The 22,360-nt window shown below is 43.4% G+C and overlaps 2 protein-coding genes across 9 annotated transcripts in view; both read left to right on the plus strand.

Annotated features, from left to right (window-relative positions):
• The window catches only part of LOC116832611 (perilipin-3-like), a 24,080-nt gene extending 9,854 nt beyond the window's left edge, over positions 1-14,226 (plus strand). The window contains exons 3-10 of one of the 6 annotated variants that reach the window (XR_012656577.1): positions 5,245-5,440; positions 6,536-6,618; positions 6,924-7,176; positions 7,614-7,810; positions 8,054-8,176; positions 8,755-8,839; positions 8,932-9,064; positions 13,790-13,853. Coding sequence is in view for 4 of the 6 variants with exons in the window: in XM_075069709.1 (XP_074925810.1) it covers positions 5,245-5,440; positions 6,536-6,618; positions 6,924-7,176; positions 7,614-7,810; positions 8,054-8,176; positions 8,932-9,147 (1,068 nt within the window). In the remaining 2 variants the exon portion in view is untranslated. Of the gene's footprint in view, positions 1-5,244; positions 5,441-6,535; positions 6,619-6,923; positions 7,177-7,613; positions 7,811-8,053; positions 8,177-8,754; positions 8,840-8,931; positions 9,431-13,789 lie in introns of those variants that run through there. The other 5 variants (XR_012656576.1, XM_075069714.1, XM_075069709.1 and 2 more) reach the window with 5 other exon arrangements.
• Positions 14,227-14,321: 95 nt separating this feature from the next.
• The window catches only part of LOC116819072 (perilipin-3-like), a 50,638-nt gene continuing 42,599 nt past the window's right edge, over positions 14,322-22,360 (plus strand). For 2 of the 3 annotated variants that reach the window (XM_075069687.1, XM_075069702.1), the window contains exon 1: positions 14,322-14,757. The gene's annotated coding sequence lies outside the window, so the exon portion shown is untranslated. Of the gene's footprint in view, positions 14,758-20,263; positions 20,474-22,360 lie in introns of those variants that run through there. The other variant, XM_075069690.1, reaches the window with a different exon arrangement.

The raw sequence follows: 22,360 nt of genomic DNA on the forward strand, positions 1-22,360 counted from the left end.
GGGAGAAAGTGACCAAGGAGGAGGAACATATGAATGAGCTGCTGGAGTATGTGGTGTACAGTACACCTCTCTGTTGGTTTGTGGGACCCTTCAGTGCTTTAAGAGATAGAACACAAGCAGACTCCACAGAAACTGCAGAATATGGATAAGAAGGAGCACATAACAAGTGACACTGCAGAAGTTTGGAAACTGTTACAGGACAGGACTTCTTGGTGGAGCTAATTTATTTGTAGAACTGTCAAGTGCGTCAAACGAAAGCTTTGATCTTTGAGAACTCAGTTCTGAGATTAGAGCTGAGTTTCAGAATAGCCTGGAAGTAAGTAAATAAATCGGGTTCTTTGAAAGTCCCTTTGGAATCATTTAAATACAGGCTGCAGGAAGTAAAAGGAAACTAAAAAGTCTGACCCTGAGCAAGATTTTTTGGTTACATGTGTGGCAAACAGAATCAATTTAAAACAGGGAGGTTAATAGAAGATTAGGAATTTTAGTAGCTAGCAAACAGAAAGTGCCATTGTGTAGTTCTTTACATAAGAACATAGGAACGGCCATACTGGGTCAGACCAAAGGTCCATCTAGCCCAGTGTCCTGTCTTCCGACAGTGGCCAATGTCAGGTGCCCCAGAGGGAATGAACAGAACAGGTAATCACCAAGTGATCCATCCCCTGTTGCCCATTCCCAGCTTCTAGCAAACAGAGGCTAGGGACACCATCCCTGTCCTTCCTGGCTAATAGTCAATGATGGACCTATCCTCCATGAATTTATCGTGTTCTTTTTTGAACCCTGTTTTGTCCCCCACCCACCCCAGTAGCCAGGCCATCTAAAGAGGTGCATGAGTTTGCTAAGGAACCTGAATTTTTCAGCACAGGTAACAGAGGTTCAATTTGACACAGGATGAAGAATCCTCACTAGAGCTCGGTAAAATATTTTTTAATCACAAATTTGCCAAAAAATGCATTTTTCAGAACACAGAAGTTATTTGCAAACTCAAGTAAAAAATGGGGGAAAGAAATTGAAAAAGTCAAAAGTTGGTTTTGGTCATTTCAAAATGAAATGTTTTGACTTTTCATTTCCAATAGTTTCGTTTTGAACATCTGGAAATGGAACACTTTATTTTTTTTTCATTTTGAAATGGTGTTTCTTTTCAAAATTTATCTAGATTTAAAAAAAGGGAGGGGGTAAAAAGCACCCAAAACCTACATGAAATGAAAAACTGAAAAAAAATCATTTAGGGTCAAGTGAATTGTTTTGTTTGGTTTGAAACACATTTGCTCATTTATTCCATTTTGATGAGGAAAAACTGAAAAATAAAATGAGTTTTGATTTGAACTGATTGTTTTTAATTTTATTTTTTGATCAGCCCTTGAAATGAAAAATTCATTATTAGCTCAGTCCTCGTCCGCACGCTTTTACTTTAATGGTGCATGACAATGTTCAGTGGAAAAGGTGGCAGCATCTCAGAATCTCAATCTAGCTGCCCATTTGGGATAAACATTTGGAAGGGAAGGAGATAGTGTAACACTGACAAACCCGTCAGCAGGATTGAACTGGGGATCTGTGGAGCTTAGTGCATAAGCCTCTACTGCATGAGCTAAAAGCCAACTGCCTATTAGCTTAGGCTGTAGAGCAGACTCCTTAATTGCTCTCTCTTGAAGTGGTCTCAGTGCGACTCACTGAGACAGAACACCACACCCAGAAGAAATGTGGGTTACAATAGCACTAACATAAAAAGACTACAAGGGTGGGCATTAAGAGGGATTCAGCACTGGTTAGGGTATCAAAATTACACTAAAGAATCTCAGTTGCTTCTGGTTTATCCATGACTCTTTTGCTGCCCCAACTAACTGCACCAGAACCTCATACCTCTTCAAAAATATCACAAGTAATGCCACAAAGTGGTTTGTGCCACAAGGCTGTACTGTAAGTGAGCAAGAAGGAATCCAATGGGAAATTGTATTTTCGTGCGATCATGCTCATTTTACAAATGTTTACGATTTCCTTGATATTATCTGTATTGAAGGCATAGAAACTGTCAATGGAGAGGAGAGGCCTTTTCCTTAAGTATTACAAAATGCAGCCAGAAAGAACATTTGAAGAAATGCAGCTTCATATGTTTAGAATGAGCAGTAAAATACTTCCAAATTCAGTTACTTGGAGAACTTTGTGCCTTGCGAGTTATATGATAAAGCGGCCTCATTCTGGCAGAACCCCAAAACAGTCAGGGTGCATCAGAGGTCCTGTCGAGACTTACATTTCTGTGTTTCTTGCATTATCTGGAGTGGCTGGTCTTCAAGTGCTAATGGAGCTAAGCTCTATCAATATAATGTGACAACAGATTATGGAAAAAACCTTAAAACATGAAAAAAACAAAATGGATGCACAGGCACTGCCTGCCTCTGCAGAGAGCCTGACACAGGAGCTCAGAGAGGCGTGAACTGCCCATTCATCAAAGTGGGGTAACTCCGATGCCAAGTGATGGTGATATACATGTTAGATTTTTAACTATTTCACTGCTGATCAAAGTAAGCAAGAAAAGAGAAGGAGGATTGGAGATCTGCCCGGTGTTACATCTCATTTTCATGGTGAGAGTGGATGTCATTAGGGAACTATTCACACTCCCATGGCCAATATCTGACCCTTGGGCTAAAAGACCAGATGCCACCAACCCACAGAGCCCAGCTAGGCATTTACCTGTTGAAATCCTGGGAAGGTGGGTGGGCGCACACCAAGAACAGCGAGGGCCAGTGGAGGGTAAAGAGTTACCTCCCTTGGTATGGTATGGATGCCGCTTCTCCATCTGAAGGAGGCTGGAGGCAGACACAGGCAGACATCACTGTCTCAGTTCATCTATTCAGTGGATAATCTCAAGCTTTTCTTTGCAGCCATGTGGGGTAGAAACATTTATTTTTAAATGACAGTTGAGATTGACATAATGACATGACTGGGATCCAGGCATGTGGCTATTGTGCCTCCATCTTAATCTGGTCATATCCAGTGGTGTAGCTGAACCTTACAGACAGCCCAAAGGGGAACCCAGCAGAGCATGTGTGCTCATTGTTTTTTACACCTGCACAATCTGCTATAAGTAGCATCTCATATAAGCAGAGCTTGGATTGTGGGCAGGACTTGGCACAGTACCACCACCTTTTTTCCAGTTCAAGCCAATTCCAATTCAAACTCTGAGGGACAACAATGAAGGGGTGACAAAAGGATAAACACTCTTTTCTCCCACTTCCCTGAAACAGAAAAGAGCACACGTTCCTTTTTTTCTGAAAGGGGGATGAAGGTGGAGAAGGGCAAGATCTTCCAGTTACCCTACCTAACTCTTGTTCCCCAACAAAATGCTTCACTATCTATCTAAGGTATTTATATAGCCCTGATTGTCAGAGTATCTGAGCACCTCACAAAACTTCTATGAAGCATGGAAGCCATATTATCCCCACTGTACAGAGGGGAAACTGAGGCATCAAGAGGCTAAGTGACTTGCACAAGGTCACACAGGAAGTCTGTGGTAGAACATAAAATTGAACCCAGCTCAAATCCTAGGCTAGTATCCTAACCACTGGAAAAAACTATCTGTCTCCAATATGCCACTCCTTGTTCCACTGTGCCAGTTTTTACTTTGAAACTATGGCCAACATGCAGGTGAAGCAGACACATTGCTATCTGCAACCTTTTTTTCCACCAGAGATGGTCTATGTTTGGCTGATTTTTTATTTTGTTTGGGTTTTTTATGTTTTGGTTTTTTTAGATTTTTTCATAAAATGAAAAGTTCTGTTTTCAATTTTTTATCCTTTTATCTACCTTTTTTTAAAAAAAAAACAAAACACTTTTCTCTCCCTTTTCCCATTAGAAAGGGCAATGAAAGTCAATGACTTTTAAGTCACACAGGTGTTTTTGAAAATGTTACCCATCCTAACTAGCAACTCTTTCTAGGCAGGCTGTGGACTCAAAGTGAGTTCAGCTGGATGACAGCAAAGACCCAGTGCAGTTAATTGGAATCACCTTTGGGGAAATAACTCACTCCCAATCTTTGCAGTCCCCAAGGAATTTCCACTCTCCTATTGGTTAGCAAAGCCTTCTTTTTCACTGATTACCTGAACTGTCAGTCCTGAGTATTTCACTCCCTTCCCTCACAATTACATCACTGGGGTGTATAAAATCTGACCAGGTGGTGAGTGGAGTAAAGCAGTGTCTGGAGTACTGAGAAAGGACAGTGGGTCAGTCCTTGGAGGAGTGGGATTTGTTGGTGAGGTTTTTGTTTTTTTTTAAATTGTTTATATGGCTTCTTGGTCAGGGCTTTGCACTTATGAGACTAAGAAATATTTGTATGTGTAAGTGTCTGTATTATGAAGATGTGGATAGGACAGGGGTTGGGAAGCTGGGTCTGGGAAACTTAATGCTCCCTGGCCTTAAGCCTCTTAGCTGATGACACAGGCTCTCCAATCTCTCTCTTTCCTTCTCCTGCCCGTTAGAGCTATTAAATGGCCTTTAGTCATAGTGACACCTATTGCCTATAATAGATTCTCCAAACAAACAACTTTCAACCACTCTGTGCCATGAGAGAGAGAATCCTGCTTGGTTTTCCTTAACTGTAGGAGAACTGAAATATTTCTTGCTTCTAAAACAGCAGTGACAATGTATCTAGCTCACCATTCCTCTAAATATTCCTTGTTAATCTGAGGGCCCTGCCATTCCTTCTAGTCCTGCTTTGGAGTAGAACACCACTCTTGTCTTTAGGGTGCTGTAACTTTTCCTAACCTCTTGTCCTTCAGGCTTTGCTTCTTGCCCTTTTCAGGTATATCTGATTATACCATGGCTTCTAATGGAAAAGACACAACTATTGCATCCCCAGAGCATGGGGAGGAAGAGCAACCAGGTAGGTGCTCCCTCTTAAGCATTGCTGGTTCAACATGTGTATATGAAAGATGGCTGGCTGTTATCTGGTAGCAGGCTTCAGAGATGCATATCTTGGTGTTGAGAGATTTGTGCAGTGATCTTCCAGATGCTGCAAAATAGCCTGGTTTATAATGATATTAAAGTCTTCTTGCCTTAATACTGAAACTGGATTGCTAGGTTAACTAATTTCAAAAGCAGCTGTTGGGGCTCCTTGGATTTTTTGACCATTAAAGAATCCTTTACTTGGAGCTAACACATCAAGGGTATAACCACTCGAAAAAGTAAAGGTTCAGCCCCTGCATAGAACATTGCCTCCCTGACTCACTGTTCTGTCCCTTGCCTCACTAGAATGTCTTGAGGAGGGTGGCCAGTCTACCTTTAGTCAACTCTGCCTGTGATCTGGCTGCCACTGCCTATGCTTCCACCAAGGAGAGCCACCCTTATGTGAAGTCCATCTGTGACATGGCAGAGAAGGGAGTGACCTCCATAACCAGTGCTGCAGTTAGCAGTGTACAGCCAGTTGTAACTAAACTTGAACTGGAGTGTGAGTAAAGCATTTATGCACACCTTTCTGTTTGTGTGGTACAATTTCTCAACAGTAGGCTCTTAACACCCTTTGGGGAAGCTTCCATCTTTAAAACTCAGGTGCATGAAGATCAGTACTGGAGGAGAACCTGGCAGTGGGGGTGGTGTGACTATAGAGGAATAATACAGTAGCCCATGCATATCGGTTAACATCTGCTAGAGGCTAACAAAGGGCTTTGCTTACACTAATCACTATTGCTGAACCTGCCCTCACCTTCACTGTAGCTAGGAGGTAAGATTAGTGCTAAGCTCTTTCCCTTTAAGGAGCAACACCCTTTGAAAGTTACCTAATTGCAGAATGAGATCTCCTCATTCTGCATCCAGAGACCCTCAAAATCTAGGCTGTCACCAACAGAAGTTGGTCCAACAAAATATTACCTCACTCTCACCTTGTCTAATATCTCTGGACCAACATGGCTACAACAACACTGCAGACAGATTACAATCGCTAAACTTTTTTCTTAACTAGCTGCTTATCAGGCAATAGTTCAACAGCAATGGCTGCTCCCTGACTTGCTTCCTTCATGAGAACAGTTAGGTGGACTTATTGCAGCCAAGGCATTGCAAAAACTTCTTGGTGCCTTCCAGAGGGATGTTTGATCAAAAAGTTTCAGAGCTGTAAGACTATGGGGTGAGATCATAAAAACCTCTCACTTGGAGAGGAAGCCTGGAAAGTGATGCCTAGAATGCTTGGGTAAGAGACAATTCTGCAGTAAGTATAGATGTGAGGGGAGTCTTCAGATGCTAGTCATACCTATCTTAAGTCAGTTGCCCCATTAGGATGCATGGGAGGAAACATGGAACTATGAACTATTGAAGGGGACACTCTTTTTCATGGAAAATCTTTACAGAAGAGCTCATAACTTGGGGAGAGGGAGGGTACCACCTTACATGGGGAAGGAAGGGGGAAATGTGCAGCACCTACAACCCAGAACATTTGCTGCCTTAACATATTGGAGAACTGATGCGCTCATTACAGATGTGAGCAAGATTCTGTAAATATTACAATAGCAAGATTGACCACTTAAGAAACTGAATGCTGGTTTTTCTATAGTGACAACAGCGGAGGAGGGTGTTTCTGAAGTACCTGACAAAGTGGAGGAGAATCTACTAGTCCTTCAACAGACTGCTGATGAGGTAACTTTCACCACCCTCTCAGAAAGGCATGATGTTTTGTCTAGTGAAAGGGATGCCAATAATGGGATGCTTCCTCCAGCAGAGGAACACTCCATACTAAAAGTGGTCAAGAGGCAGGAGCTAGTGTCTAAATATAACTCTGGTCTGATGCTTAACAGCAAGATGCAGTTCTTCCCCTGAAGATTTGACCTCTGGGGCAGGGCAGAGCAGGTGGTAATCCCCTCCCCCAACCTCAATCTCTGGGTAAATGTACAGTAATTCAGAGTGATTCCACCACAATAACTTGCTTGATCACTCTTCTCTAGCCTACATCTGAGACACAGGAGCTGGCCTCTCCCAGACTGACAGATGTCAAGGAGACCATGATCAGAGTGGTAGATATGACCAAAGAGGCTGTGCAGGACAGTATGAAGACCACCAAATCAGTGGTAACTGACAGCATGAGCACAGTTGTGGAATCAAGAATGGGCCAACTGGCCATAAGTGGAATGGAAGCAGTGCTGGAGAAATCTGAAGAGCTCTTGGATCACTATCTGCCCATGACAGAGGATGAACTAGGTCAGACCACATGAGTGAGAGGTCTATTATCTTAAAGTTTAGGGTAATCCTCCCTTTGGGCCAAACGTCTCTCTAGGCTTCTCAGTCTTATCTGTCACCAAATGCAGGTTCATTCTACAGCCTTTCCAATCTTAACCCTCAGTCTCAGCTTTCAGTTGTTGCTCAAATCCTTTTTCATGCCCACCAAGTGGGGACAGGGTGGTACTAAAGGAATTATAGGCATGACTATTCATTAGTCATGACTAAGATTTAGCATATTTTGATGCTGTGGATGTGGGTTTGTGTTAAGGTTGAAGCTACCTGTGTGGCACTTGATGGGTGCTAAGACAAATGCTTGTTACAAGGGAGCTTAAGGTTTAGCAGACCAGTATGGCTTGTACTTCTTTCACAATCTCCTCACCTGAGAGGGTGAACAACCTGAACTCTCTTCCCTCTAGCTGAACTTGCTGAAGCTGTGGAAGGGGCTGAAGTGTCTTCATCACAACCACAAGAGCATCGGAGTTACTTCGTGCGTTTAGGTTCCCTGTCAACCAAACTTCGCCAACGTGCCTACCGCTACTCCCTGAACAAGATGAGACATACCAGTCAAAGCATCAGAGAGGCTCTTTGCCAGCTTCATGAAACCATGGGACTGGTAGGAACTCAACTATCTCTTCAAACTGATGCCCTTCAGGGTAGGGGAACACTAGTACCACACATGTATAGAATGTGGTACATGAGGCTTAGGCCTCATTCATAGTTGTGCTGTGTAACTAGACCCTTCTACTCTTGCTGCATTGAGCATACCACACTGTGGGGTGAAGGCATGTCAAAGAGTAGAACTAGAATAACTGATGTGCAAAGGTCTCATCTCTGGATATGCTTAATCCACTTCTAGATTGAATACCTTAAGCAAGGTGTGTCTCTTCAAGAAGTCCAGGAGAAGTTCCATCACATATGGCTGAGCTGGAATAGAGAGCAGCCAAAAAGCAGTGACCTCAAGGATTTGGCAAAACCAGAGGTATGTACATTTGGGTGTGTGCATGGAGGGGGCGGGGCAGGGTCAGCTCCGTTGTGAGACATTAGCAATTATTCTGGGCCTTGCAGGGTGGCATCTTTGGATAAGTAGCTCAAACTCGGGTCACCTTAGTTGTTCCCTTTTTTGAGTTGTTCCCTAAAGTGATGTCACACCAGCACGGTCTGTGCCCAAGGAGCATAATCTCATTTTGATGCATGCTTCCTACTCTCTAAACCTCTGCACAGCCTGAAAACTGACTGTAGATCATGGGTTTCAGTGGTTGCAAACCCTGTTAATTTGGCTTAGCTCTCTTCTGACCTACCTTACATGGCTTATTGCCTCTATTAGCCTCCATTGTCACAAGTGGCTTCTCTTAGGGAAGGCACAACTTGGCCTCCTTTACGTATCCTGAAAGAGCATGGCACACCCATTGCAGACCTTGTTGGTGCCATGGTCCTTCCATCAGACTACCGTGATGGCAGCGTACTTGCTACTGCCACTGCCTCAGTGATCTTGTAAGGCAGCAAGTTTGATCCTTATTGTGTTTTGAACATAGAATTAAACTCCTGTTTCTCCAACAGATGGAGTCTGAGACTTTGGCCATATCCCGCAGCATTATCCAGCAGCTGCAGGATGCCTGCTGGATGCTAGTATCCAGCATTCAAGGTCTCCCCACCAGCTTTCAGGATAAGGTGAAGCAGATGTATCGCAACATGGAAGAGCTTCATGCATCCTTCTCCACTGCCCACTCCTTCCAGGATCTCTCCAGCAGCCTCGTAACCCAGAGCCAGGAGATGGTGACCAAGGCCCAGGAATATGTAGATGAGCTGATGACATACATGATGGAGAATACTCCTCTGTCTTGGGTGGTGGGACCATTCATCCCATCTGGTAAGGTGTCGGCAGATGCCATTGAACCACAAAACCAAGAAAATGAGGCTGAGGAAGCCTCCAAGTCTAAGGAGGCCCTGTGACCTAGAAACCTGACACTTCAACTTCTAAAGAAGAAGGCAAACTCATTCAGTCTTCCTTCTGACTTCACGTGTACTAGCATACTTCAGGAAAGACACCAGTGGCTAGTACTCTTATGCACTGTGCCTAAATCTCTTTCCCAATTTCTGGAGGTGTTGTGTGACTGCTATAATGTAGATCACTTCTCAGCTCAGATACTACTTGTTTGTGTTATCACTGTCCGTCTTCAAAATAAAATGTCACTTCATTTGAACGAAGGTCCAATCTGCTCTTTCTAAGAGGTGACTTCCAGGTGTCTAATAGACATCTGCCTGCCATTAGTCATGCTATAGGTAGCCTTGTATGCCAGTAGTTGCTGCTACTGGCATTAGTGTGTAGACACTTAGAAGCCTGGGAAGCTTACCCCATATACCATAGAACCAAATGTAGAGCCTTAATTTCTAAGTAGTTCTAGATCAACTACTGTAACTAGAAACTAAAGCATGTTTACAAGTCTAACTGAGAACAGAAATAAGTGCTGCTTTCATGGCTGTGGTAGAATTGCACTTGGTATTTCAGGTTGCTTTTCAGAAGTTGCTAACAGTGCAGTTGGTCAAAATTCCTACCACTATCTAGCCAACCTGGGCTAGACAGTACCTGGGTTGCTCAGTCCTGGCGCCTGCCCCCAGGGGAGAGAAGGCTTGGGATTCCTTTGCCTAGTTCAAAATAGAGCTGTCCCTAGAGGGGCTCTAGGGCATAAATGCCACAGCCTCTGAAATATTGGTTATTTGGGTGGGTGTGTAATTTCAACCACCTATAAAATCACTTAGAGTCTGTATCAAGGCTGCATATTTCCATACTTCACAGCTGGAAATGTGAAGGGTAGAGATTGCATCTACAACCTTCTTAAATCCACCTCATAGGGTGACAAATATCAAGGGTAGCAGTGTTTGGTTTTCTGGGTACAGACTCCCTGGTGGTACCTTAAAGGCAACATTTATTTGGGCACAAGCTTTTGTGGGTCAAGGACCATTTCAGATGCATCCTCAACCCTTTTTGTCATCAAAGGGCGAGTAATTCAGCTTTTCCCACAGCCTCAGACCTACCTGTGAAATAAGAGGCATCAATCACTTGGATGGAAAATACAAAGCAAATTACACACAGTACAGTAAGCTTTTGACTTTCAAAAGAAGTTGGGACAGCGCCCATAATACAGAGGATATGGATTCTGTTTAGGCACCACATACCTCTAAGCACAAGGGCACTCAATGTTTTTGCTTTTCTAGGGTATTTTAGGCATTGCAGGACCGCCCTGAGACCACTTTCATTTACAAGTGGTATCAGCACTACAGTGCTGATACCACAAGTCTCATTTTCAATGAGTGACATTGCTGTCATATGGGTCTTGCAGAGCAGTGTTTAAAAACATTTAAAATAAAACTGGGCTGCTCTGAACTCAAGTGCTTTAAAATAAAACCCAGCCCAAGCTTGAATGTGTTATGATAGGTGGTAATATGCTATGTCCTAAATTCTTCCCAGCCCTGCTACTCCCGTAAGGCATTTCTATGCTTTTGTGTCTCTGTAAAAGAGCCACTTGAAGAATGGGGATAGATTCTCTGTAATCATGCAGTAATTTGAAATACTTATGCAGTAACTCGCACAAGGGGGCCCAGTTCCAGCAGGATAGTGCACAGAGGCCTCAGCTGCAACTATTACAGCTGTGAACATCCTAATGTGCACAAGTGCTAAAGTTTGCACAATGTAGCTGTATCCAAAGTCAACAGGAGAGAAGCTGTTCCAGATGCATTTTTCTAAGCCACTCTTTCTACAGAGGGAAAACTGATCTAGTGGTTCTGGAATACTTACATTCTATGAAAGTCACTGTGAATGCCTTGCCTACACTAGAAAGGGAGATGCAGTTTATTCCAGCAAAAGTTTGTTGCCAGTATCATTTGACTTCAGCAAATGAAAGAAGTAAAGTTGTCAATTAATTGCAGTTAACTCGCTCAATTAAATCATGATTAACAATGCAATTAAGCACATTTTTAAACAATAGAATACCAATTAAATATTTTTGGATGTCTTAAATTTTCAAATAGATTTCTATTACAATACAATCAGTACACTGCTCACTTTATATATATATATATTTTCTTACAAACTGGACTGTAAAAAGATAAATAGTATTTTTCAATTCACCTACAAGTACTGCACTACAGTCTCTATCAGGAAAGTGCAACTTACAAATGTAGACTTTTGGGGAGAGGGGGTTACATAATTGTTCTCAATAAAAAAAGTAAAACTTTAGAACCTTCATGTCCACTCAGTCCTTCTTCTTATTCTGCCAATTGGTAAGGCACACAACTTTGTTTACATTTACAGGAGATGCTGCTGCCTGCTGCTTATTTATGATGTCACCTGAAAGTGAGAACAGGTGTTTATATAGCACTTTTGTAGCTGGTGTTGCAAGGTATTTATATTCCAGATATGCCCCTTCATGCTTTGGCCACCATTCCAGAGGATATGTTTTTATGCTGATGATTGTTTAAAAAATAATGCATTACTTAAATTTGTGACTGAACTCCTTGCGGGAGGACTGTATATCTTCAGCTCTGTTTTACCTTCATTCTGCCATATATTTCATGATGTTAGCAGTCTTAGATGGTGACCCAGCATGTTTTAAGAACACTTTCATTGCAGATTTGACAAAATGCAAAGAGGGTACCAATGTTAGATTTCTAAAAATAGCTACAGCACTTAACCCAAGGTTTAAGAATCAGAAATGCCTTCCAAAATCTTTGAGGGACTAGGTGGGGTGCATGATTTCAGAAATCTTACAAGAGCAACACACCGAGCCAGAAACTACAGAACCCAAACCACCAAAAAGGAAAATCAACCTTCTTCTAGAAAAAGTTTGAGTTTAGGTTGGACCTATGTAACCTAATGCATATTAGTTAAGTGATCTAAACTCAGCTATTTTCCTAGTGCAGACCTGGGACAACATCCTTAACATATTAGCTGGTCAATTTCTAGCCTAGGCTCCTGTATCTATATTAAGAAAAAAAGGTTGGCTTTAGCTACCATGGTGTAGCTAAGTCTGAAGTAAATTCAAAACTTTCCCTAGTTAAGGCAAACCCTATCCTGCAAATTGTATCCAAGTTTGTTTGTCTGAGCGATTGGCTGAAGTAGGACTGCAGCGGACTTGTAGGACAAAGATTTACATTGTTTTTATTTTCAATGCAGTTTTTTTTGTACATAATTCTACATTTGTAAATTCAACTGTCATGATAAAGAGATTGCACTACAGTACTTGTATGAGGTGAATTGAAAAATACTATTTTTGTTCTTTACAGTGCAAATATTTGTAATAAAACTATAAAAGTGAGTACTATACACTTTGTATTCTGTTGTAATTGAAATCAATATATTGAAAATGTAGAAAACATCAAAAATATTTAAATAAATTGTATTCCATTACTGTTTAACACAATTGCAATATTTTTTTAATCACACGATTAATTGTGATTCATTTTTTTAAAATGCTTGACAGCCCTAGAAGTAAGCTCAGGCGCCCCCAGCCAGCCTCACCTGAGGCCAGCCAGGAGCACTCACGGGCTCATGACAAGGACAGCTAGCAGTCCTACTACACCATCTGCCACCAAGGAGGGGAGAGGAGCGGATACTGCTCTTCACTGCCGCAGCATTGTGTCTACCAGCAGCATGCAGTAGACATAGGGTGACATTCAAAGAAGTCAAGAAATGATTTCTTTCCCTTTTCTTTCACATGGGGGGGAGGGAGTAAATTGTCGAGCTATACCCTGAACCGTGCCGGACAATGTGTTTGAACCTACAGGCATTGGGACCTCAGCCAAGAATGTAAATATTTTTTGGAGACTGCTGTGGACTGTGGGATAGCTGGAGACCTCAGCACCCGCTCCCTCCCTCCATGAGCGTCCATTTGATTCTTTGGCTTTCTGTTACGCAGCACTGTGCTGTGGACTCTGTATCATGGCCTGGAGATTTTTTTTTTTCAAATGCTCTGATAGAACAGATTTGTCTCCCCATATAGCGGTCAGATCCAGTATCTCCCTTACGGTCCATGCTGGAGCTTTTTTTGGATTTGGGACTGCATCGCCACCAGTGCTGATCAGAGCTCCACGTTGGGCAAACAGGAAAAGTAATTCAAAAGTTCGCGGGCTTTTCCTGTTTATCTGGCCACTGCATCCGAGTTCAGATTGCTGTCCAGAGCGGTCACAGTGGTGCACTGTGGGATACCACCCGGAGGCCAATACTGTCGATTTGCGGCCACACTAACCCTAATCTAATATAGTAACACCGATTTTAGTGCTACTCCTCTCATTGGGGAGGAGTACACAAACCGATTTAAAGAGCCCTTTATATCGATATAACGGGCCTCGTAGTGTGGACAGGTACAGCGTTAAATCGGTTTAATGCTGCTAAAATCGGTTTAAACACGTAGTGTAGACCAGGCCTCAGTGTCTAGTCTGTGTTAGCAAGGAAAAAAGAGCTTCTCCTAATTAGCAATAGTTGCTAGTCAGGGTGCAGCATCCTAGAAGAGTCCAGTTGAATGAAAGACTAGTGCCAGTCAAAGAAATAGATAGGCTACCTCATACATTATTTTAATTAACTGTCTTTCTCTTTCAGGTCTCCAAGATTTTGGAGTAACTTTTTGTGGTGAGACTAACTTTGGGGGTTGGTAAGTATGTTTCTATTTTCCCTTTCTCTCCCCACACCCACCCCATCCCTGTGTTAGCTTCCTTGAGAGAGAGTATTTTATATCAAATATTTTGATCTCCTCCTAATCTAAAGTACAGTACTCACCATTTCTTTTAGGCAATACAGTTTCAGATTTCTCACATTTCTATATTCCATAAATTAAAGGGGTTACGATGTTTGAATTTTCATAACAAGAAATTGTTGATTTTCTTCCATTTTAGTGTATATCTGTGTTCTGGGGTGCTCCTTTTATTATTGTTCTTGGAGGGGGCGGCTGTAAGTTAACTTTCTCTCTGAATGTTGTGTGAAATCTTTGTCTTGCTACAGGTCTGAAGCGAAATGGGAAGATCTAAAACTAGCTCAGACTACAGCTATTGCTAATATCAAAAGATAGAGGAGAAAAATGGTTATTGCCATGTGTTGCTTTGCTATTTATGTCTACTGTAATTGTATTTGGACTTCCTGGGTGTGGCCTCTAACTATGTGGCTTGAACAGGGAGTTGAAATGAAGGTGGATTTTATTGGTTTGTCCATCTGTCCACTAATCCCAATCCTGGACTCTTGTCAAGCCTGCCTCACAACCTTTAAGAGCTGGTTGTTGTTGTTTCTTGTGTATTTAAAAAACACATTTGGATGTGATGCATCTCCCCTTTTTATTCTTTTGTCTGCTTTAGATCCTAGTTGTAGTAGCTTCTTGTCAGAAGGGTACAGTTGGGACTTGCTTTCTATGAAATGCAGTGATAGAAAGCATGTAATGTTCTTGTGCTGCAGTGTTCTCTTTGTATGGTGCTGGGTTACTGCTTACTCTGCCGTTTGGACCTACAATAATTTTTCTTGCTTTTCAGTTTCATCTGACTGGAACACCTCTTCAAAAGCCAAATAAGAAATCAAAGTAGGTAAGTGCCTTCAGTAGAAATTTAGACTTCTGCAAGTAAATTACTGATCTTAACTCTTGGCTGTTAGCCACCCGTTGATTGTTCTACTCAGTATCATTACTTTCTAGAAATCAGTCACATTATACAGTCCTTGTTATTGCTGTAGTGGCTTCAGAAAAATCTAGAGCTGGTCAGAGAATGACAGTTCAGCCTCACGAAAACTTTCGAGGTTTCAGTATTTGTTTTTCTCCTACATTAGAATGAAAACAAAACTTTGGAACGCTTTTCCAAAATAGAATTGTGTTAAAAATGTATCTTACAATCAGAAAGCTCAGTTTCTCTCTCTCTCTCTCTCTCTCTCACTCGTCAGAAGTGACCAGGGAGCCCTGGATATGAGGCCTTCTCATGAGAAACTTTAATGAAACCGCTAAGTTTCTGTGGAATGTTCTGGCTTTGATTAAATAGCATATTGAGGTGAAATTACATTTAGTTGAAAATGTTCCCATTAGCTCTAGAAAAAACATGAAAGGCTGTGTGACAGACCCAGGCCAGTGGGGTACAGGAGTCTGGTCGGTAGAGGGCAAACTATTACTGGTCACTCATGAGGATAGAAGTAGAGGGCCAGCCCGGTTTTCCCCAAACCTCTCAACTCCTGATCAACCAGGACAGAAGTTGACCCAGACGTGTGGGAAGATCACTGGGTGAGCAAATCTGCCAATAAGCACAGGACCCAACAAGTAGAGGAGGAACTTGTCACAACTGGTGTCAGGGTGGGATCTGTTGCAACAGCCACGGCAGAAGAAGAATGATGAAAAAAACACAAAAAATTGATAGGTTTATTTTTTTTTCAACCAACAATGGATGACTTAGTCGAGGTGACAAGACACGGCGCCGGCAAAGGCACCTGTGGCAGGCAGCCCCAACAGAGGCAGTTGGCTCAAGCAAGAGACGTAATCGCGTGCTGATGGACCAGGCTTCTCAAGACCAAGCAGTTGGGGAACTGAGTAATCCAAGGTAAAGCCTACAGAGCTGAAACCGCAGCCATGATGGACGCAGGATCATACAGGCCAGCCATTGGCTGTCAGAAGATAGACAGGAGGATGATGCTAGAGCATACTCTGGCCTTTGAGAGACAGCCACTGGAGCGGCCTGGCCTCAGATCAGTGGTCTGGCATCCTGCCCCATTCCTGTGTGGAGGCCCAGAAGGCCTACATGATCTGCCTGTAAAAGGCTGCTAGCAGACTACCCCCAGCTGAAATGCAGAGATCCTGGCACAGTCTGGAGTAACGACTGCGTGTCGGGCCCAGCGGTATCATCGCAGTGGGGGTACCAGGAATACAAAAACCATGGGTCCAGTGTATGAACCTTCATCCACTCTGCACGAACTCAGGCTGTGAACGTAGTCCCGGATCTGAAGAGATACTAAGAGTTCTGTCATCCGACAGATACATGATGGGAACTCCAGGCACGAAAGCTTCAGGGGAAGTCCAAAAGAACCCTCCACCGTATGATTGATTGTTCTTCACTGCGTAGAGAGTGAGGAAGGACGGCAAGGGAGCTGACCCAACCGTTAAGGAAGAGGGCATCTCAGGTAAATAGCAGAAATCAATGCCCGTAGAGCTCAGGTTTACTGGCAACACAAGATCACAGGTGAAAAAAGAAGAGGGCTGGAGCCACAGAAGCACAAAGGGCAGAGCCACTGAGGGAGAGAGGATCGTGAGTTAGACTCCCAAACCAAGGAGGCACGGGGATGCCTAGGGCCCCATACAGATGTTATGCCTGCAGGAGTGGAAGCAAATTGAGCTGCACAGGTCCCAATGAAGGAGAGCCCTATGCAGTGTAACCTGGGGAATGGCAGAACCCATGCGGTCCTAATCCACTCATTTGGGGTCTCACAAACCCCACATATGTAACACCAGACCAGTGTAGCTAATGGTTAGAGACCATGCGACACTTGTTGATTCGGGAAGGTGCGATCACACTTTGCTCTCAGGGAGCTCGTTGAAGTTGTGAGCATTGCTATGGGCTAAACCGTAGAGGAAACATGTAGTCCAGACATGTGTTTTTAACCCACCATCTCAGTAAAAATTGAGATTCAGGAAACACTACGAGGGTAGCAAGCAGATGTAGTCCCTAAAACTCGCCATAGCCGAGTGGCCCATAGAAGGGATCTTCCCAGGGTTTGAAAGATTACTCCCAGTAGGAGGATGGAGAAAGAGGGGAACCCTGAAAGTTAGTGAGGCATCCAAGTAGCTGTCAACCCCAGTCTTCTGCTGAAAAATCCCCAGATCTTATCACATTCCCAGACAGGTAGAAAGTCGAAAAAGGAAAGAAGGGCAGCTAAGGCTTGGATCCCGATACACTGATCCAAAGCCAGAGGGCTCTCGTAGGTAGGGGACCCCGAGCAGCTGAAAAGGAGAGCCACCTCAGGACAGAGAGAAGACCTTGATGTAGACCCCCCCTAAACACTTCTGAACAGTTAAGAGGCAAGAGAGATATGGGCCCCTTATTTTTTGGCAGATAGCCCCGGATGAGAGGGAAAATTTTGGACTGCAGACCAGGCTAAATGATCCCAAGGATGCAACATTCAAGAAGGTGACTTGAAATAGATGGGGTCTCTGAAGGGGAAAACCCAGGGGACCGGACCCTACTTCAAACTGAAGAAAAATCTCTTATACGCGCGGGGTTGCAAGTACAGGGCAGAAGGTACAGCAGATCCTAGTACCCTCGAAAACACTGCAGAACAGCTGTATGTAATGTCTGCTCATGTATCTTTTGGGGAGGCATTGAGAGAAGACTCCGGCACGAATCCTACACGATTTGCTCTGGCCCGGGTAGTATGCAGAAGTGCGAGATAACTGTGCGTCCTGCCCAGAGTGTCAGCTGCAACTAGTTCCCGTCCCACCCTGAGAGGCCACTTAGTACCCCTTCCATTCATAGAGTCCCCTTTGAGCGCAATAGCCATGGACCTAGTGGATCCTCTGAGAGAGACCTCAGCGCCAACAATATAGGACTTGTGTTTGGACTATGCTATCTCGTTGCCTAGAAGCCCCGCCCCTATGAGAACACAGCCTCTAAAACGATAGCCAAAGAGCTGGTGGGGATCTTTGCCCAAGTGGGGCAGCAACGAGATTTTAGCAGACCAAGGAACCTGCCCCATGAAAGGACCCGCAGACTGAGGTTGTAGAAGCTTTAACTGAACCTCAAGACTAAGGATACGGAAATGTAAGTCGGGATGGAAGAGATTGGCACAAACCCTAATACCGCGATCTATTTCGCTATCCAGAGGAACCCAGGTTTCCCCCCTTCAAAGTTATACGGGCATTCACCCGTGACAAGTATTTTTATCAGATATTCGCCAAAGAGATTGAGAGAGGAACCCCAATGAGGGGAGAATATAATAGAAAATTATACATGATGCGAGACCGGTAGCCCGTGTCACCCTATTGACGGGAACATTTCGAAAGAAACAAAAAGGCCCAGAAACCCATTATCAATCGCCAGGCATAAAGTCCGACAGTTCCAACCAGGGATGGGTGTAGTGTGGTACGCCACAGGCGGAAAGAAGCTGTCTGACCCAATGGCAGGGCCTATGAGGTGTTTGAACCCTCTAACTGTGGGGAAGTAACGCTACAAGTAGCGTGCAGCCAATGCTGAAGAACAAGAACAGATTTACAAACATCAACCTCGAAAGCCTGCATGCACAAGAGGAGTGCAATAACTGTCCGAAAGACCTAGCCCAAGAAAACAGGGCCTTCCAGACAGGTGAGAGTCTCCCGATTAACACCCAGACCAAAAGTAATAGGTGTCTGAGATGAATTCGCAACCCAAGATGTGTCTCAACAAACCGGTTGAACAACCAAGGCATATCACACATCGCACGAACCTAGGCCAGAATAACAAATGAGCACCCTGCAGACTAGTGCCAAAAGGGAGGAAATAACTAGCAGGTAAAAAAAATGCTGGAGTTGGGATCATCGATAGAATCCCACGAGTCGAGTGGTCCAGCCCAGTTGTGCAGTGCCCCAACTGATGCACCACAAGATTCCAGCGACTTCCGGTGACTAAAACAACAGTACCCAGTTCGACGCAGTACCGCCATTACCTGCCATAGATGACTAGTGGACTGTCGGGGAATCCCCGTACTCTGACTACCCTAACTTGACAAAGGGTATGGTCAGAGTTCCCCTTGCGGCAAAGAACGCAAAGAAAAGAATGGCTTCTCTACACACAGATTCTTTTCCAATATATTCCTCACCTTTGGACTACATGGGCCTTGGCTATTTCCAGCACCTGAATGGACATGCTATTACAGCCCGATATCAGTTAGATTGGATCACTTGAACGATTGGCTTACCACCCAACGGAAACCCACCTAGAGAACGGGGACAATCTTAGCGGGTTGCTTACGGCCAAGCTCCCTGCAACAAGTTGCTGTCGGTTTACGGGGCCAAACTACTTGGGCTACATTGTGGGACAAGGTTGTAAACCCCAAGAACAAATGAAGCATCCAAATTGGCTCGACCATGTCGTAAGAAGCAAGTCAGGCATTCCTCAGGTGCAGTGGGTATTACCAACAATTTATCCCCCACTTTGCACATAAGGCAAGCCCCTGAAGACCTAGTAAAAGCCTGTGGACCTGATCAGTAAGATAGGCTGACCTTAGACAAAAGAAAAGCACTTCAAGACCTAGACTGCCCTCTGCAGTAACCCTGTACTGATAGCCCCTGATTTCACCAAGGAATATATCCTGCAGACAGATGCATCGGAAGTAGGGTTGGGGCCGTTCTATCACAGATGATCAGGGAGAGCAGGAACACTCGATTCTCTACCTCAGTAGGAAACTCCTTCCGAGGGAACAAAATATGCAGTGGTGAAGAGAGAGTGCCTCGCCGTTAAATGGCCATGGAAGCATTGCACTACTACTTGCTCGGGTGCAGATTTGTCCTCGTGACTGCACCATGCCGCTCTCACAACCTTTAAGCGCTGGTTGTTGTTGTTTCTTGTGTATTTAAAAAACACATTTGGATATGATGCATCTCCCCTTTTTATTCTTTTGTCTGCTTTAGATCCTAGTTGTAGTAGCTTCTTGTAAGAAGGGTACAGTTGGGACTTGCTTTCTATGAAATGCAGCCATAGAAAGCATATAATGTTCTTGTGCTGCAGTGTTTTGTTTGTATGGTGCTGGGTTACTGTTTACTCTGCCATTTGGACCTACAATAATTTTTCTTGTTTTTCGGTTTCATCTGACTAGAACACCTCTTCAAAAGCCAAATAAGAAATCAAAGCAGCTAAGTGCCTTCAGTAGAAATTTAGGCTTCTGCAAGTAAATTACTGCTCTTAACTCTTGGGTGTTAACCACCCCTAGACTGATGTACTCAGTATCATTACTCTCTAGAAACCACTCACATTATACACTCCTTGTTAGTGTTGTTGTGGCTTCAGAAAAATCTAGAGCTGGTCAGAGAATGACAGTTCAGTCTCACGAAAACTTTTGAGGTTTCAGTATTTATTTTGTCCTACGTTAGAATGAAAACAAAACTTCAGAATGCTTTTGCAAAATAGAATTATGTTAAAAATGTGTCTTACGATCAGAAAGGCCAGGTTTTTGATCTCTCTCTCTCTCTGGTCAGAAGTGACCAGGGAGCCCTGGATATGAGGCCTTCCCCTCAGAAACTTTGTTGAAACCGCTAAGTTTCTGTGGAATGTTCTGGCTTTGATTAAATAGCATATTGAGGTGAAATTACATTTAGTTGAAAATATTCTAATCAGTTCTAAGAAAAACATGAAAGGCTGGTAATTGTAGATGATGTTGAAGCACAATGCTACTCCCAGATGTTATTATGACTCAATTAACCAGATTTTATTAATGATAATAGTCATGTTTGATGAGGAGCAGTTCCTGAAAGAGCTACATGTCCAATCTGAGCTGAATGGCCCTCTAGCTTTCAAAATGGAAGACCCTAAATATTAAGGGAACCTAGAAAGAGAACTGGGGAGAGGCAATGAGCTTATGCCTCCCTCTTTCTTTTTCTGCTTTATAGTACATGGAAGCAATATGAAAAGATTTTTTTTTTTTTTACCTCTCCAAAAGTGTCATCTTGATTGGTGATCTTCTGAAATTGTAACCCTTCTGTCATTGAGATTCTAATTTTCATACAGACAGTAAACTGGACAGCTGAGGGAAAGAGATGTTTATTCATACTGTTAACTTGTTTCTTAACACCTTTCTGAGTCTAACACATCATACAACTTGTGGGAAAAGATAGTTAATTATTTTTAAAAGATTTAATTCTCCCAATTCAAGGAAGATGTGGAAGTGGACAAGGCCCATTTTCTAAGCACCCCTCTTCTCCTAGGTACTCCAGAAAACCTAGGGAAATTTTAGTCTAATATTTCTAAGATTAAAAATATGCAAAATTACTCGTCTGCCTCCTCCCTTGCAGTGATACTGTGGAGATACTGGCAAGAAGAATAACAAAGCTGTTGAAGCCTTCTTTGGAAACATGATAAGGAAGCAAAAAGGCACACCCAATTTTTAATAAATGCCTCTGGCAAGTCACATCAAACTAGCAAGATAAGTACTCTTACCTTGGCTACTAGACCTCATAGTTAAATAGATCCCTGCAGTGGATACCCAGGCTCTTGAAGTAGCTTGATTTAATTTGAGTCTTCAGCCCACAGAGACTTCTATTGTCAATATCCACAACCAGCTCCAGAGGACTGATTTCCTGGAGACAAGGTGATTCCAATCTCCACAGTGACCATCCTTCCTCCAAGTCAATGAAATTGATGCTTCTTTTTGTAGGATGTATCTCAGGCAAGGTCCTCATTCAGCCTTAGTCCATTACTGAGCATTGGTCTGGTTCCATTGCTTCCACCTCTGAACAGGAGCACCACGGAAACACTCACATTTGCCCGTGATCCTGCCATCAGTGATCCAGTTTTATGACTCATTAACCTCAATGTGATAAGTTCAGGGGATGAAAGTTGGATTTCTGTACTTACTCAGAGGTGAACATGCAACTAGAATGCTATGCTTTCTGAGGGAAAGCTGACTGTTGTAAGCACTGTGAGGCGTATGTCTACGCTACAGGATTTCCTGATTACATAAACCAGTTTTGTAAACAGATTGTATAAAGTCGAGTGCACGCGGCCACACAACGCACATTAATTTGAATGGTGTGCGTCCAGGTTCTAAGGCTAGCGATTCGATTATCTGGAAGCGTTGCATGTGGGATGCTATCCCGATAGCTATCCCATAGTTCCCATAGTCTCCCCGAACACCAATAGGAAATTCTGGGTTGAGACCCAATGCATGATCGGTGCAAAACCAGTTTCACGGGTGATTCTGACGGGTAAATGTCGTCATCATTCCTTCCTCTGTGAAAGCAGGCAGACATCATTTCGCGCCCTTTTTCCCTGGATTTGCTCCTGCAAGACGCATAGCACTGCAACCATGGAGCCTGGTTCAGCTTTTTTTTTACTGTATCGTATGTGTACTTGGATGCAACTGACAGAGTTTGTACTGCAGCACTACACAGGCAGCATTCATTTCCTTTGCAAGGATAGCAGAGACGGGTTTCAGTTGTTCTGTTACCGTCTGCGCATTGCCATTGTAATT

Source organism: Chelonoidis abingdonii, chromosome 1 (assembly GCF_003597395.2).
Source record: "Chelonoidis abingdonii isolate Lonesome George chromosome 1, CheloAbing_2.0, whole genome shotgun sequence".
Lineage (NCBI taxonomy): Eukaryota > Metazoa > Chordata > Testudines > Testudinidae > Chelonoidis > Chelonoidis abingdonii.